At 43.8% G+C, this 16,475-nt stretch overlaps 1 protein-coding gene across 1 annotated transcript in view; it reads left to right on the forward strand.

The window, feature by feature from the left end:
* The window catches only part of LOC109870841 (solute carrier family 49 member 4-like), an 81,929-nt gene extending 72,016 nt beyond the window's left edge, over window positions 1–9,913 (forward strand). The window contains exon 9 of the mRNA XM_020461501.2: window positions 7,685–9,913. Coding sequence (XP_020317090.1) covers window positions 7,685–7,800 — 116 coding nt within the window. The 3' untranslated portion in view covers window positions 7,801–9,913. The remainder of the gene's footprint in view (window positions 1–7,684) is intronic.
* The last annotated feature ends 6,562 nt before the right edge of the window (window positions 9,914–16,475 follow it).

Raw genomic sequence — 16,475 nt, forward strand, 5'->3', positions numbered from 1 at the left:
TCTCTCTCTCTCTCTCTCTCTCTCTCTCTCTCTCTCTCTCTCTCTCTTTCTCTCTCTTCTCTCTCTGTCCACTGAGCTCTGGACTCACAGATGTTTGCTCTTCTCTCTCTCTCTCTCTCTCTCTCTCTCTCTCTCTTCTCTCTCTCTCTTCTCTCTCTCTCTCTCTCTCTTCTCTCTTCTCTATCTCTTCCACACTGAGCTCTGGACTCACAGAGGTTCTCTCTCTTCTGTCCACTGAGCTCTGGACTCACAGATTGTTCTCTCTCTCTCTCTCTCTCTCTCTCTCTCTCTCTCTGTCCACTGAGCTCTGGACTCACAGATGTTCTCTCTCTCTCTCTGTCTACTGAGCTCTGGACTCACAGATGTTCTTTCTCTCTCTCTCTCTCTCTCTCTCTCTCTCTCTCTCTGTCCACTGAGCTCTGGACCTCACAGATGTTCTCTCTCTCTCTCTCTCTCTGTCCACTGAGCTCTGGACTCACAGATGTTCTCTCTCCCCTCCTCTCTCCCTCTCTCCCTCTCTCTCTCTCTCTCTCTCTCTCTCTCTCTCTCTCTCTGTCCACTGGAGCTCTGGACTCACAGATGTGCTCTCTCTCTCTCTCTCTCTCTCTCTGTCCACTGAGCTCTGGACATCACAGATGTTCTCTCTCTCTCTCTCTCTCTCTGTCCACTGAGCTCTGGACTCACAGATGTTCTCTCTCCCTCCTCTCCCCTCTCTCTCTTCTCTCTCTCCTCTCTCTCTCTCTCTCTCTCTCTCTCTCTCTCCTCTCTCTCTCTCTCTCTCTCTCTCTCTCTCTCTCTCTCTCTCTCTCTCTCTCTCTCTCTGTCCACTGAGCTCTGGACTCAAGATGTGCTCTCTCTCTCTCTCTCTCTCCTCTCTCTCTCTCTGTCCACTGAGCTCTGGACTCACAGATGTTCTCTCTCCCTCTCTCCCTCTCTCCCTCTCTCTCTCTCTCTCTCTCTCTCTCTCTCTCTGTCCACTGAGCTCTGGACTCACAGATGTTCTCTCTCTCTCTCTCTCTCTCTCTCTCTCTCTCTCTCTCTCTCTCTCTCTCTCTCTCTCTCTCTCTCTCTGTCTACTGAGCTCTGGACTCACAGATGTTCTCTCTCTCTCTCTCTCTCTCTCTCTCTGTCCACTGAGCTCTGGACTCACAGATGTGCTCTCTCTCTCTCTCTCTCTCTGTCCACTGAGCTCTGGACTCACAGATGTGCTCTCTCTCTCTCTCTCTCTCTCTCTCTCTGTCCACTGAGCTCTGGACTCACAGATGTTCTCTCTCTCTCTCTCTCTCTCTCTCTCTGTCCACTGAGCTCTGGACTCACAGATGTGCTCTCTCTCTCTCTCTCTCTCTGTCCACTGAGCTCTGGACTCACAGATGTGCTCTCTCTCTCTCTCTCTCTCTCTCTCTCTCTGTCCACTGAGCTCTGGACTCACAGATGTTCTCTCTCTCTCTCTCTCTCTCTCTCTCTCTCTCTCTGTCCACTGAGCTCTGGACTCACAGACGTTCTCTCTCTCTCTCTCTCTCTCAATTCAATCCAATTCAATTCAAGGGCTTTATTGGCATGGGAAACATGTGTTAACATTGCCAAAGCAAGTGAGGTAGACAACATACAAAGTGGATATATAAAGTGAAAAACAACAAAAATTAACAGTAAACATTACACATACAGAAGTTTCAAAACAGTAAAGACATTACAAATGTCATATTATATATATATACAGTGTTTTGACAATGTACAAATGGTTAAAGGACACAATATAAAATAAATAAGCATAAATATGGGTTGTATTTACAATGGTGTTTGTTCTACACTGGTTGCCCTTTTCTCGTGGCAACAGGTCACAAATCTTGCTGCTGTGATGGCACACTGTGGAATTTCACCCAGTAGATATGGGAGTTTTTCAAAATTGGATTTGTTTTCGAATTCTTTGTGGATCTGTGTAATCTGAGGGAAATATGTCTCTCTAATATGGTCATACATTGGGCAGGAGGTTAGGAAGTGCAGCTCAGTTTCCACCTCATTTTGTGGGCAGTGAGCACATAGCCTGTCTTCTCTTGAGAGCCATGTCTGCCTACGGCGGCCTTTCTCAATAGCAAGGCTATGCTCACTGAGTCTGTACATAGTCAAAGCTTTCCTTAATTTTGGGTCAGTCACAGTGGTCAGGTATTCTGCCGCTGTGTACTCTCTGTGTAGGGCCAAATAGCATTCTAGTTTGCTCTGTTTTTTTGTTAATTCTTTCCAATGTGTTAAGTAATTATCTTTTTGTTTTCTCATGATTTGGTTGGGTCTAATTGTGCTGTTGTCCTGGGGCTCTGTAGGGTGTGTTTCTGTTTGTGAACAGAGCCCCAGGACAACAGCACAATTAGACCCAACCAAATCATGAGAAAACAAAAACAAAAGCTTGCTTAGGGGACTCTTCTCCAGGTTCATCTCTCTGGAGGTGATGGCTTTGTTATGGAAGGTTTGGGAATCGCTTCCTTTTAGGTGGTTGTAGAATTTAACGGCTCTTTTCTGGATTTTGATAATTAGTGGGTATCGGCCTAATTCTGCTCTGCATGCATTATTTGGTGTTCTACGTTGTACACGGAGGATATTTTTGCAGAATTCTGCATGCAGAGTCTCAATTTGGTGTTTGTCCCATTTTGTGAAGTCTTGGTTGGTGAGCGGACCCCAGACCTCACAACCATAAAGGGCAATGGGCTCTATGACTGATTCAAGTATTTTTAGCCAAATCCTAATTGGTATGTTGAAATTTATGTTTCTTTTGATGGCATAGAATGCCCTTCTTGCCTTGTCTCTCAGATCGTTCACAGCTTTGTGGAAGTTACCTGTGGCGCTGATGTTTAGGCCAAGGTATGTATAGTTTTTTGTGTGCTCTAGGGCAACAGTGTCTAGATGGAATTTGTATTTGTGGTCCTGGTGACTGGACCTTTTTTGGAACACCATTATTTTGGTCTTACTGAGATTTACTGTCAGGGCCCAGGTCTGACAGAATCTGTGCATAAGATCTAGGTGCTGCTGTAGGCCCTCCTTGGTTGGTGACAGAAGCACCAGATCATCAGCAAACAGCAGACATTTGACTTCGGATTCTAGCAGGGGGAGGCCGGGTGCTGCAGACTTTTCTAGTGCCCGCGCCAATTCGTTGATATATATGTTGAAGAGGGTGGGGCTTAAGCTGCATCCCTGTCTAACCCTACGACCCTGTGTGAAGAAATGTGTGTGTTTTTTGCCAATTTTAACCGCACACTTGTTGTTTGTGTACATGGATTTTATAATGTCGTATGTTTTACCCCCAACACCACTTTCCATCAGTTTGTATAGCAGACCCTCATGCCAGATTGAGTCGAAGGCTTTTTTGAAATCAACAAAGCATGAGAAGACTTTGCCTTTTTTGGTTTGTTTGGTTGTCAATTAGGGTGTGCAGGGTGAATACATGGTCTGTTGTACGGTAATTTGGTAAAAAGCCCATTTGACATTTGCTCAGTACATTGTTTTCACTGAGGAAATGTACGAGTCTGCTGTTAATAATAATGCAGAGGATTTTCCCAAGGTTACTGTTGACACATATTCCACGGTAGTTATTGGGGTCAAATTTGTCTCCACTTTTGTGGATTGGGGTGATCAGTCCTCTCTCTCTCTCTGTTCCAAATATTGGGGAAGATGCCAGAGCTAAGGATGATGTTAAAGAGTTTTAGTATAGCCAATTGGAATTTGTTGTCTGTATATTTGATCATTTCATTGAGGATACCATCAACACCACAGGCCTTTTTGGGTTGGAGGGTTTTTATTTTGTCCTGTAACTCATTCAATGTAATTGGAGAATCCAGTGGGTTCTGGTAGTCTTTAATAGTTGATTCTAAGATCTGTATTTGATCATGTATATGTTTTTGCTCTTTATTCTTTGTTATAGAGCCAAAAAGACTGGAGAAGTGGTTTACCCATACATCTCCATTTTGGATAGATAATTCTTTGTGTTGTTGTTTGTTTAGTGTTTTCCAATTTTCCCAGAAGTGGTTAGAGTCTATGGATTCTTCAATTGTATTGAGCTGATTTCTGACATGCTGTTCCTTCTTTTTCCATAGTGTATTTCTGTATTGTTTTAGTGATTCACCATAGTGAAGGCGTAGACTCAGGTTTTCCGGGTCTCTATGTTTTTGGTTGGACAGGTTTCTCAATTTCTTTCTTAGATTTTTGCATTCTTCATCAAACCATTTGTCATTATTGTTAATTTTCTTCGGTTTTCTATTTGAGATTTTTAGATTTGATAGGGAAGCTGAGAGGTCAAATATACTGTTAAGATTTTCTACTGCCAAGTTTACACCTTCACTATTACAGTGGAACGTTTTACCCAGGAAATTGTCTAAAAGGGATTGAATTTGTTGTTGCCTAATTGTTTTTTGGTAGGTTTCCAAACTGCATTCCTTCCATCTATAGCATTTCTTAATGTTACTCAGTTCCTTTGGCTTTGATGCCTCATGATTGAGTATTGCTCTGTTTAAGTAGACTGTGATTTTGCTGTGGTCTGATAGGGGTGTCAGTGGGCTGACTGTGAACGCTCTCAGAGACTCTGGGTTGAGGTCAGTGATAAAGTAGTCTACAGTACTACTGCCAAGAGATGAGCTATAGGTGTACCTACCATAGGAGTCCCCTCGAAGCCTACCGTTGACTATGTACATACCCAGCGTGCGACAGAGCTGCAGGAGTTGTGACCCGTTTTTGTTGGTTATGTTGTCATAGTTGTGCCTAGGGGGGCATATGTGGGAGGGAATGCTGTCACCTCCAGGCAGGTGTTTGTCCCCCTGTGTGCTGAGGGTGTCAGGTTCTTGTCCGGTTCTGGCATTTAGATTTAGGTCACCACAGACTAGTACATGTCCCTGGGCCTGGAAATGATTGATTTCCCCCTCCAGGATGGAGAAGCTGTCTTCATTAAAATATGGGGATTCTAGTGGGGGGATATAGGTAGCACACAGGAGGACATTTTTCTCTGTTAGGATAATTTCCTTTTGAATTTCTAGCCAAATGTAGAATGTTCCTGTTTTGATGAATTTAATGGAGTGAGTTAGGTCTGCTCTATACCAAATTAGCATACCCCCTGAGTCCCTTCCATGTTTCACACCTGGTAGTTTGGTGGATGGGACTACCAGCTCTCTGTAACCTAGAGGGCAACCAGTGGGCCCGTCTCCTCTATACCAGGTTTCTTGCAGGATGACAATGTCTGTATTACCGATTTCTTTGGTGAAGTCCGGGTTTCTGCTCTTTAGGCCAAAGGCAGATGACTTCAGGCCTTGGATATTCCAGGATAATATAGTGAAGGCTTTTTGTTCCATAGAGTGTCCAATGTTGTTGGTCGTGGTTTGGCCTCAGGCCAGTAAGTGTGAACAGAGCCTGCTGAGCATCTGGTACATGCCATTGGCTTGGGCGAGTGTGAGAGTGGGGGTTGGGACTGTTTGCCCGCTCACTACCTGGGCGTATGTGTGGCTTCCATGTTGAGGCCCTCTTTGCGGGGGTGGGGTGCATGGGGTGGGTAGGAGTGGCATAGGTCTGATCTGAGGGGGCTTAAATGGGGTGTGGGCATGGTTGACGTGGGGGGGTGTTGATTGGTTGGGGTGGATGTGTCTGGGTGTACTGTGGTCTGGATGTAATTCCTCTTGGCGTGGGTCCTCTATGTGTAGGTCCAGGGGGGGGTCCTGCAGATCTGGGAGGGTGTCTCGCTGGTCTGGGTGGGGTGTCTATTGATCTGTTGCTCCTGTGTGAAGTGTTGGGGATACGTTTGAGAGCGATGTCCTTTAGAGTTCGGGCAAAGGTGGGCACTGCTGCCTTGTAGAGGTGGACCTGGTCATAGAGGCTGTTCAAGTCCAGGGTGGAGTGGTGGGCCAGGAAAACGTTTGGTTTTGAGGCACAGTCACGGGAAATACTTGCATTTACCCGCTGTATTGTGGCAGGGTGGAAGTATTTTCGTGGTAGCAGGGTGGAGATAACCACTTGTGCGTTGGGAAAAGTAGAAGAAGCACTCTCTCTCTCTCTCTCTCTGTTCACTGAGCTCTGGACTCACAGATGTGCTCTCTCTCTCTCTCTCTCTCTGTCCACTGAGCTCTGGACTCACAGATGTTCTCTCTCTCTGTCCACTGAGCTCTGGACCCACAGATGTTCTCTCTCTTTCTGCTTTAGGAAGAGGCTCCAATGTTATTTATCCCCGTAGTGAGGACACAATAAATGAAAGAATAAGCAAGAAAAAGTATTCTTCCGCTTATCCCAAGGAGGAGCCTCCTCCTCTCAGCCCAACTCAGCCCTATGTCCCCTCCCCCTCTGGTGCTCTGAATGTTCTCTGGGTACCCCTGTAGGTGTAGGCAGCCACCATATGTGAAAGAATAAGCCAGAAAATTACATCTTTGTTTATCCTGTGTGTGATGCACCCATGTCTCCTTCACTTTATCCTGGTGGCATGCTGAATCCTTCCTGGCTGACTCAGTCAGAGATTTGGTGGTGGGCCAAATCATAGAATTGACCCAAACAGGCCAAACAGCTGACCTAGCCTGATTCTCACTTTTTACCCATTGATTGAGCCGCTCACTTCAGGGGCAATTGATCAACTGTATTATTGGACCGGCCTTCTGAAATTAATGCTCTGCAGAGGGGTTTTAAGATGTATGCTCTGCTTAGTCGCGGTGGCAGGTAACCTAGTGGTTAGAGCGTTGGGCCAGTAACCGAAAGGTTGCTGGATCGAATCCCCGAGCTGACAAGGTAAAAACCTGTCATTTTGCTCCTGAACTATGCAGTTAACCCACTGTTCCCCAGTAGGCCATCGTTGAAAATAAGAATTAGTTCTTAACTGACTTGCGTAGTTAAATAAAGGTTTGATAAGAAATAAACATTTAGTCCCCAGGGGTCAGTGTGTTTCGATCTCATTTCTCTATATTTAGTACTACTGGTTCCTGCTTGTCCTTTATCAGGGCTCAGATAGCTGCTGGAGACCTTTCATCTTCTCCCTTATCAGGCCGTGTGATTCCCCTCTTAGTGATGGGGATGCTGGGCACCCCAATCACTATCTTTCTGTCTGTCTGTCTCTCTTTCTCTCACCCACACCTCTACATCATGTTAGAGGGCATGCCTAGTATTGTGCAGCTAACTATATCTGAGCAGGAGACCTATCAATGGTTTTCCTGGGGCAGCAACAGGAAGTAATGTGTGAGTCAAGATGTATGCTCTCTCCACCTGGCCTTCCATAACCTCTTCATTACAGGTATGCTGAGCTCTACGCTCGGGCCACCTGAGCTTGAACAGGAAAACGGGGAAAAATAAACTCTTTGAGGTTCAAGTTTAGGTCAATGCTGCAGAGGAAAATGTGCTATTACTTACATAACTTACATTATTTAGATGCATGAAACAAAGTTCAGCTAATTGATTCACACTCTAGGTTATATTGTGTGATTAGGGCTTGTTTTGAGGTAATGGACATAAATAACTTCATCACGTTATACTATTGTATATCATCGGTTTATACACAGTAACGAAGTCAATACTTGAACTAAGTGATTGGTTATTTTTAACATCTGTTATAAAGAACAGTAGTGTACCGATGATGACTTGCCTGCAGTGTGTAGAGAGATACAGATGAGTGACCTTCAACAAAGATTTACCAACAAATAATGTTCCTTTTCCCCCTCTTCTCTTCTCCCCGTCTCCTCAGATTTGTCGTGGCTGAACTGGTGTCTGACGGGCTCCTGTGCCTTCAGCCTGGTCCTCATCCTCTTCTTCAGGGAATCCTACGACCGCCTCTACCTCGACGTCTTCGTCTCAGTCTGACAGACAACACACAAACAAACTGACCCAAGAGGAAAACAAGACTGGAACAGTGTTAAACACATTGCACAAAGAAGAGGAGAAAAATAAGCGATATAGGAAGTCCAACCTTGCCCCCTTTTTGACCTTTCATTAATTATAACTAACTGTAGTTGTAAATGTGTTATATGACGGTGGTCGTTGAGGCATTGTGATTTCCATGTAGCCAATGAGAAGAGCTGAAGAGCCGAGGGCCTCAGACAGTTAGTCATTAATGTTTAACTGTAAGGGACTGTTTGTCCTGCTGGCCTGGTCCTCAGATGCAGCATAGTCTTTTTCTTTTTCGTAGTGTAAAGTTCAAATTACAGTTGAACCGTTGTTTTTTCACCCGGTCATGGCATGATGAGGGACTGTTGTTGTTTACAGAAGTAATGTCTAAAGAGGCACTCTGTGGCAGGTGACCTGTGACCTGGCTGTTCTCTGGTTTTAATCAGGAAGGAGAGGCATGATTGGCTGAGGAGCTCTAGCAGCCAATCAACAGGCCCAACCGTGCCCGTCTATTCTAACAAGGGACCGCATAGCGTTTTAGTGTCACTCATAACTGCTGGTTATGAATGGCAGGGGGGAAACTGTCAAACTGAGCTGTTCTGCAAATGACCTGTGTACCTGTCGTTTAATAGTGACATATGAGCTCCCTTTTTTAAACCCCCCCCTCTCTCTCAATGAATATTATGCAAGACTGATAATGATAAACTGTTCCTTCCCTACTGCATTTATATATTTTTAAAATCTCCCTATTGAATTGATTGGTCCCTGCCAGTGTCGTGGGCCGTGATTGAATGAGCCCCATTGAGTGTCTCTCTCAGCATGCAAAGTCAGAACTCTCTGTGTATTTCGAGGCTCTGCTGTGCAGGTCTCATGGTGTAATGAGACGATCCGTTTTCAGCAGTTGATAATGAGGAAGTAGGAAGTAGCAGTTTCCCCATTGTGACCTTTCAGCTTTGTTAAAGAAACTGACTACAGGAGTCAGCCATTTTGTTTCCGAGTTGGTTATTATGTAGACATTTTAGAAGTTGTTCTCAAGTGTTATTTTCTTAGTTTTTAGTTTGTTTTAATATGTGGGAGATTTTTTCCAATTTCAACTTGGCAATGCATTATTATTTTTCTATATTCCTCAGTAGACATGTCTGTTATTATTCCAGATATTTATGTATTGAGGGATCAGAACACTAACACAGTTGATAACAGTAACAGACAAATACAGAGACTCTATAATGAAATATGGGAATACTGCTTTCTGTTGCCCAGCTGAGACGTGGCTGATTCTGTATGGAAATGTGGTAATGGAGCCACATAACATAACCAGGAAGCTGGTCTACACGTAATGCAAAATGTTCACCAGCAGGGAGCGCTGTGCTGGGGACACTGACAAAATAGGGAGTGGTTCTGTTAGCAGCTCTTTCCCTGGCATGCATGGAGTTGGTGGTGATGCTTCCCACCAAATACAAAACAGACGCGTAACAGCTCAGAAAAGTGACATCCACAGAAAAGACAGGAACAACAAGGAACAAACTCTGCACAGAGTTTAGAGTGACAGGTCTAGCACACCCCCTGACCTTGTCACCTAATCACTCATCCGCAAGGTGCGACTGGGAACTGACAACCTCTGTACAAGGGGTTCCCAGTCACTCAGCTATATGGCAGAGAAACTGTCTGTGGAAAAAGTTTTCTTTGGGGTAGAAAAAAGTTTTCTTTGGGGTATAATGTATGTCCTAAAAAGCTTGCCTTTCATTTACTCCTTGTTTTACATTTTTTACACTCTGTCTAGAGAAGTGTTATTGTTATCGTTACCATAGTGATAGAACACTTTGTTTTTATCTCTATGCTCTTTACCTTCATTCAATACCTTGTGACATGTTGCCTTAATTACCTGTGATCTGTGCATCCTGTCCCCACCCACACTGTGTCGATGATGTAGTCTGTATGTGTACAGTAGTGAAACACACGTTTCCATTACACTGCTAATCATGAGTTCCTGGGTTGGGGGTATAGATGTTCTTATCCTTGTTCTGTGAAACCAAAAACTAATGTATGTGAGATTTTAAGCACCTTATTAAAAATACATTTTGAAAATATATATCCACTCTTCTCCTCCCCTTAATTTTCAGTTTCACAATTAACTGTAGTAATATTTCTCAATACTGTAGTTATGGAGGAACATACATGCTATGTTATTCTGGTTGTTCTGGCAGGGCTGTAGGAAACGTTAGTTCCCATTTCCAGTTAATGAAACAAATCAACATTTCCTCAGTGTTGTAAAGTCCATAAAGACCCCTCTACCCCCTAGAACAGTGTTTCCCATGTCCAGTTAATGAAACATATCAACAGTGTTGTAAAGTCCATAAAGACCCCTCTACCCCCTAGAACAGTGTTTCCCATGTCCAGTACCTCATTAAAGGATTTTGTTGTGGCCCGGACAAGCACAAGTCTCATGGTTTGGATAAGCATTTGTTTGGGTGTGCCTTAGCCTGGATCAGAACATGGCATGCACAACGTTCATGACCCAGGGGATCAACTGGAATGTAATAGTACTCCAGCATTCGTCCTCACACTATCCTCTATGGCAACGTTTCCCAAACCTGGTCCTTAGCCCCCCCCCCCCCCCCCCCCCAGGTGCACATCTTGTTTTTTTGCCCTAGCATTACACAGCTGATTGAAATCATCAAAGCTTGATGATGATTTGGTTATTTGAATCAGCTGTATCGTGCTGGGGCACCGGTGGGGGAAACCCTGCTCTATGTCAGTCATACACACAAGTATTTTGCTTTCAGGGTAGTTGGATTGCAGTTCATTGCAGCAGTGCAGAGAGCAAGAATAGTCTTGTACTGTAGTGTAGTTAGCTTAGAGGCAGTGCAGAGAGAAAGAATAGTCTTGTACTGTAGTGTAGTTAGCTTAGAGGCAGTGCAGAGAGCAAGAATAGTCTTGTACTGTAGTGTAGTTAGCTTAGAGGCAGTGCAGAGAGCAAGAATAGTCTTGTACTGTAGTGTAGTTAGCTTAGAGGCAGTGCACTTACATTTAAAGACAATGTTCCCCGCTTTAGCGGAGACCTCATTCACGGTAAACGCTACATATGTCGGCTCAATCGGAAATGACCTTTACATTTCTGTTGCAGAATCTGTAACGCTTCATCTTGACAGATTGAATAGAGCACTAACTCTTCTTACTTCTAAGTGGAAAGTTGATAAAAATAGAGCCACCGTGTTTTCTTGTCAGAGAGAGATAGGCAATGATACATACACTTTCAATTGTTCAGGATAACAAAACAACAATTGGCCTGTTTAACTGCTTTCAAAAGCAGTCAACAATTTCTTCCACTTGTTATGAATCCAGCCTTCGCCACCACAGATAGACTTGTCTTTGACACGCACATTTGTCTTTGTCATTGACGGCAGGTCTCTTGGGAGCAGAGCAGCCTGTTGGAAACAATAGTTTTCATTTTCTGACAAGCAATTTGGTGATTTTCTGTTTGGCTTTGTTCTCTCTGTCTGTCTTTTGTTTCCGCCGTTGTTGTTCCGCTGTCTGTCGTAGACTATGAGACTGAACGGATGCTGGTAGAAAATAGGCCTCCCTGTCTCTCCAGGTGACATTTTTATCTTTTCCATTCCAACTGCCACTCTTCACATCTCCATGCTGGGTTCCATTTAAATTGGTTGTTTTTTCTCAGGTTTTATGAAGAAGACGGCTTTGCTTCCCTCCATTCTTGGCAGGCAATTCTCCTGTGCTTCAGTCTTCTTGGGACTTCCTTTGCTATGTGTCCTAACTGAAAACCCTGGATTATGAAAAATTGTCTGCACTTCCAAATGGCTCCTTTTTTAAATTGTCTTATCTTATACATACTGTATTACTGGGCTGTAGTGTTGATTAGGAGGGATGGGTTTAGGGGCTGGAACTATGAGCTGCATGACAGCTGGATCCTAGTTGGAATATCCATCATGAGTGACTTTGAGGTGTACGCATGCACAAACACACACATGTGCACGCACAAACACAAATGCACACACACACCACACTCTTAAAAACAAAGATGCTTGTTGGAACCTAATAAGGTTCTTGAGAGCGATGCCATAGGAAGAACCATAAGTGGGATGGTTCTTTGAAAGTCCATACAAAAATCTAAAACCTGAAATGTTTCCGCCCTCCAGGACTGGAAATGAATAGCCCTGCTATAGGACTGTGTTTCCCAACCCTGGTCAACCAGTACCCCCAACAGAACACAGTTTCATTGTACCTGTGGACAAACACACTCGGCTCATTGAGGTTTGATGATTAGTTGACAAGTTGAATCTATTGTGCTTATCCAGGTTTACAATAAAATGTGTACTGATGGGGGTACTGGAGGACCAGGGTTGGGAAACACTGCTATAGGCTTTTAAGCCTTATTTGCATATTGCCCAGGTGTCACACCCTGGTCTTAGTATTTTGTGTTTTCTTTATTTATTTGGTCAGGCCAGGGTGTGACATGGGTTTATTTTGTGGTGTGTTTTTGTATTGGGGTTTTTCGTAGGTTTTAGGATTGTGGCTTAGTGGGGTTTTCTAGCATAGTCTATGGCTGTCTGAATTGGTTCTCAATTAGAGGCAGGTGATTATCGTTGTCTCTGATTGGGAACCATATTTAGGCAGCCATATTCTTTGAATGTTTCGTGGGTGATTGTTCCTGTCTCTGTGTTAGTTGTCACCAGATAGGCTGTATAGGTTTTCACGTTCCGTTTGTTGTTTTTGTATTGTTCGTGTTTCATTTTCATTAAAGATGTATCGAATTAACCACGCTGCATTTTGGTCTGACTCTCCTTCGACGGAAGAAAACCGTAACACCAGGGTACCTTTTAAGGGAATTTTTGAGTTTTCAGTAACAACCATGACTGTGTTTGCTAGTGACAGAGACATCATTACTGTATTCATTCAATTTCAGTCTTGTGGTCTTCACGAATTGAGATCCTACATGAATATGTTCTTATTAAAATATTATTTATAGGTCAAAATCATGTTTTTCATGAAATGTGATATTTTGATGAAACCAAATCAAAGTTTAAAAAAATGTCTGATTCTACATTGATAAAGTTTGATCATAGATACTGGTCCCCTCCCCCATGTCAAACACTTGGATTCAGGAGTTGGGATTATTAAGGGGATAGGGTGACATCCCCTTAACACTAATTTTAATCCATCAATCTGATATTCTCTTACCTAATTTAAATAAGTACCACCTTGTAACCAACATTGTAGAAAGTGTGTTTACAGAGGGGCGTGGTTTATATAGCTACAGTGAAGGAAAAAAGTATTTGATCCCCTGCTGATTTTGTACGTTTGCCCACTGACAAAGATATGATCAATCTATAATTTTAATGGTAGGTTTATTTGAACAGTGAGAGACAGAATAACAACAACAAAATCCAGAAAAATGCATGTCAAAAATGTTATAAATTGATTTGCATTTTAATGAGGGAAATAAGTATTTGACCCCCTCACAATCAGAAAGATTTCTGGCTCCCAGGTGTCTTTTATACAGGTAACGAGCTGATATTAGGAGCACACACTTAAAGAGAGTGCTCCTAATCTCAGCTTGTTACCTGTATAAAAGATAAAAGTCACCTGTCCACAGAAGCAATCAATCAATCAGATTCCGAACTCTCCTCCATGGCCAAGACCAAAGAGCTCTCCAAGGATGTCAGGGACAAGATTGTAGACCTACACAAGGCTGGAATGGGCTACAAGACCATCGCCAAGCAGCTTGGTGAGAAGGTGACAACTGAAATCCAGCAGCGCCCGCAAGGTCCCCCTGCTCAAGAAAGCACATATACATGCCCGTCTGAAGTTTGCCAATGAACATCTGAATGATTCAGAGGACAACTGGGTGAAAGTGTTGTGGTCAGATGAGACCAAAATGGAGCTCTTTGGCATTCGTTTGCGGAGTGTCTTTTTCCAAGCTGCTCCTTTTTGCTCTTCGCCTGTCTGTCAGTGGCAGCTCAACAATCTCAACGTTCTCTCTATCGACCTCAACACCCAATCTACTCACACGCGCAAACACTCACATTCAGATTCATATATACACGCTGTCTCTCTCTCTCCCCTTACCTTCATTGGCCTCTAATTTTATTTTATTTTGTCAGAGAAAATGACAGTTTTCGTGGTATTGCTTTGTGCACTGATTTTACTGAACTCTGGAGAAAACGAACTTTGTCTCTGGGTGAGTACATTTGACAATGTGCTCTCCCGTCCATTGGACATTTTGTCTGCAGGAGCTCGCTCTTTTTCACTCAGTCCACTCGTCCAAGTGCCGATGTATTTGTGGCATGATGTGAAGAGTACAAATTTGTGTCACTACCAAAGTCTAATGGTTTTAAATGACTGTTTTGTATTGTCTGGCAACTCACTTGTAGAATGTGCTTGCAGTAGGTCTCTTAAAAAAGAGAAGCAGTGCAAGGTTATTAAACAGAGGTGCCTGAGGTAACGTGCAACCTAACCCTGGCCCTGATATGCAATGTCTCCAAACCCTCTCTGATTTTAAATCAAGATCTGGTTTTGCAATTTTTCATGTACACAGCTGTTGTCAAAAATGGATGTGGTTTTAGGATTTGGGCTAAATCAACTGATGCTGATGTAATTCGTGTTTTCTGAAACCTGGCTCAGCAAGTCTGTTTTTGATAAGCATATTTGTACAAGTGGTTACAATGTTTATTGCACTGATCGGGTTAAGAAAGGTGGGGGTGTGGCTATATATGTAAAATCTAAATTCCATGTAAGTGTGGAGAAGTCTGAAACTATTTGTAAACAGTTGGAATTTCTTGCTTTGAATATTGAGGTTTCAAAGGGCCTCTCTATAACTGTGATTGGCTGTTATAGACCCCCTCTGCTCTCTATAACTGTGTTTGGCTGTTATAGACCCCCCTCTGCTCTCTATAACTGTGATTGGCTGTTATAGAACCCCTCTGCTCTCTATAACTGTGTTTGGCTGTTATAGACCCCCCTCTGCTCTCTATAACTGTGTTTGGCTGTTATAGAACCCCTCTGCTCTCTATAACTGTGATTGGCTGTTATTTTTTATTTTTATTTTTTATTTTATTTCACCTTTATTTAACCAGGTAGGCTAGTTGAGAACAAGTTCTCATTTGCAACTGCGACCTGGCCAAGATAAAGCATAGCAGTGTGAGCATACAACAAAGAGTTACACATGGAGTAAACAATTAACAAGTCAATAACACAGTAGAAAACAAAGGGGGGGTCTATATACAATGTGTGCAAAAGGCATGAGGAGGTAGGTAAATAATTACAATTTTGCAGATTAACACTGGAGTGATAAATGATCAGATGGTCATGTGCAGGTAGAGATATTGGTGTGCAGAAGAGCAGAAAAGTAAATAAATAAAAACAGTATGGGGATGAGGTAGGTGAAAAGGGTGGGCTATTTACCAATAGACTATGTACAGCTGCAGCGATCGGTTAGCTGCTCAGATAGCTGATGTTTGAAGTTGGTGAGGGAGATAAAAGTCTCCAACTTCAGCGATTTTTGCAATTCGTTCCAGTCACAGGCAGCAGAGTACTGGAACGAAAGGCGGCCAAATGAGGTGTTGGCTTTAGGGATGATCAGTGAGATACACCTGCTGGAGCGCGTGCTACGGATGGGTGTTGCCATCGTGACCAGTGAGCTGAGATAAGGCGGAGCTTTACCTAGCATAGACTTGTAGATGACCTGGAGCCAGTGGGTCTGGCGACGAATATGTAGCGAGGGCCAGCCGACTAGAGCATACAAGTCGCAGTGGTGGGTGGTATAAGGTGCTTTAGTGACAAAACGGATGGCACTGTGATAGACTGCATCCAGTTTGCTGAGTAGAGTGTTGGAAGCCATTTTGTAGATGACATCGCCGAAGTCGAGGATCGGTAGGATAGTCAGTTTTACTAGGGTAAGCTTGGCGGCGTGAGTGAAGGAGGCTTTGTTGCGGAATAGAAAGCCGACTCTTGATTTGATTTTCGATTGGAGATGTTTGATATGAGTCTGGAAGGAGAGTTTGCAGTCTAGCCAGACACCTAGGTACTTATAGACGTCCACATATTCTAGGTCGGAACCATCCAGGGTGGTGATGCTAGTCGGGCATGCAGGTGCAGGCAGCGACCGGTTGAAAAGCATGCATTTGGTTTTACTAGCGTTTAAGAGCAGTTGGAGGCCACGGAAGGAGTGTTGTATGGCATTGAAGCTTGTTTGGAGGTTAGATAGCACAGTGTCCAAAGACGGGCCGAAAGTATATAGAATGGTGTCGTCTGCGTAGAGGTGGATCAGGGAATCGCCCGCAGCAAGAGCAACATCATTGATATACACAGAGAAAAGAGTCGGCCCGAGAATTGAACCCTGTGGCACCCCCATAGAGACTGCCAGAGGACCGGACAGCATGCCCTCCGATTTGACACACTGAACTCTGTCTGCAAAGTAATTGGTGAACCAGGCAAGGCAGTCATCCGAAAAACCGAGGCTACTGAGTCTGCCGATAAGAATATGGTGATTGACAGAGTCGAAAGCCTTGGCAAGGTCGATGAAGACGGCTGCACAGTACTGTCTTTTATCGATGGCGGTTATGATATCGTTGAGTACCTTGAGTGTGGCTGAGGTGCACCCATGACCGGCTCGGAAACCAGATTGCACAGCGGAG

The sequence above is a fragment of the Oncorhynchus kisutch genome, linkage group LG26 (genome assembly GCF_002021735.2).
Source record: "Oncorhynchus kisutch isolate 150728-3 linkage group LG26, Okis_V2, whole genome shotgun sequence".
In the NCBI taxonomy this organism is placed as follows: Eukaryota; Metazoa; Chordata; class Actinopteri; order Salmoniformes; family Salmonidae; genus Oncorhynchus; species Oncorhynchus kisutch.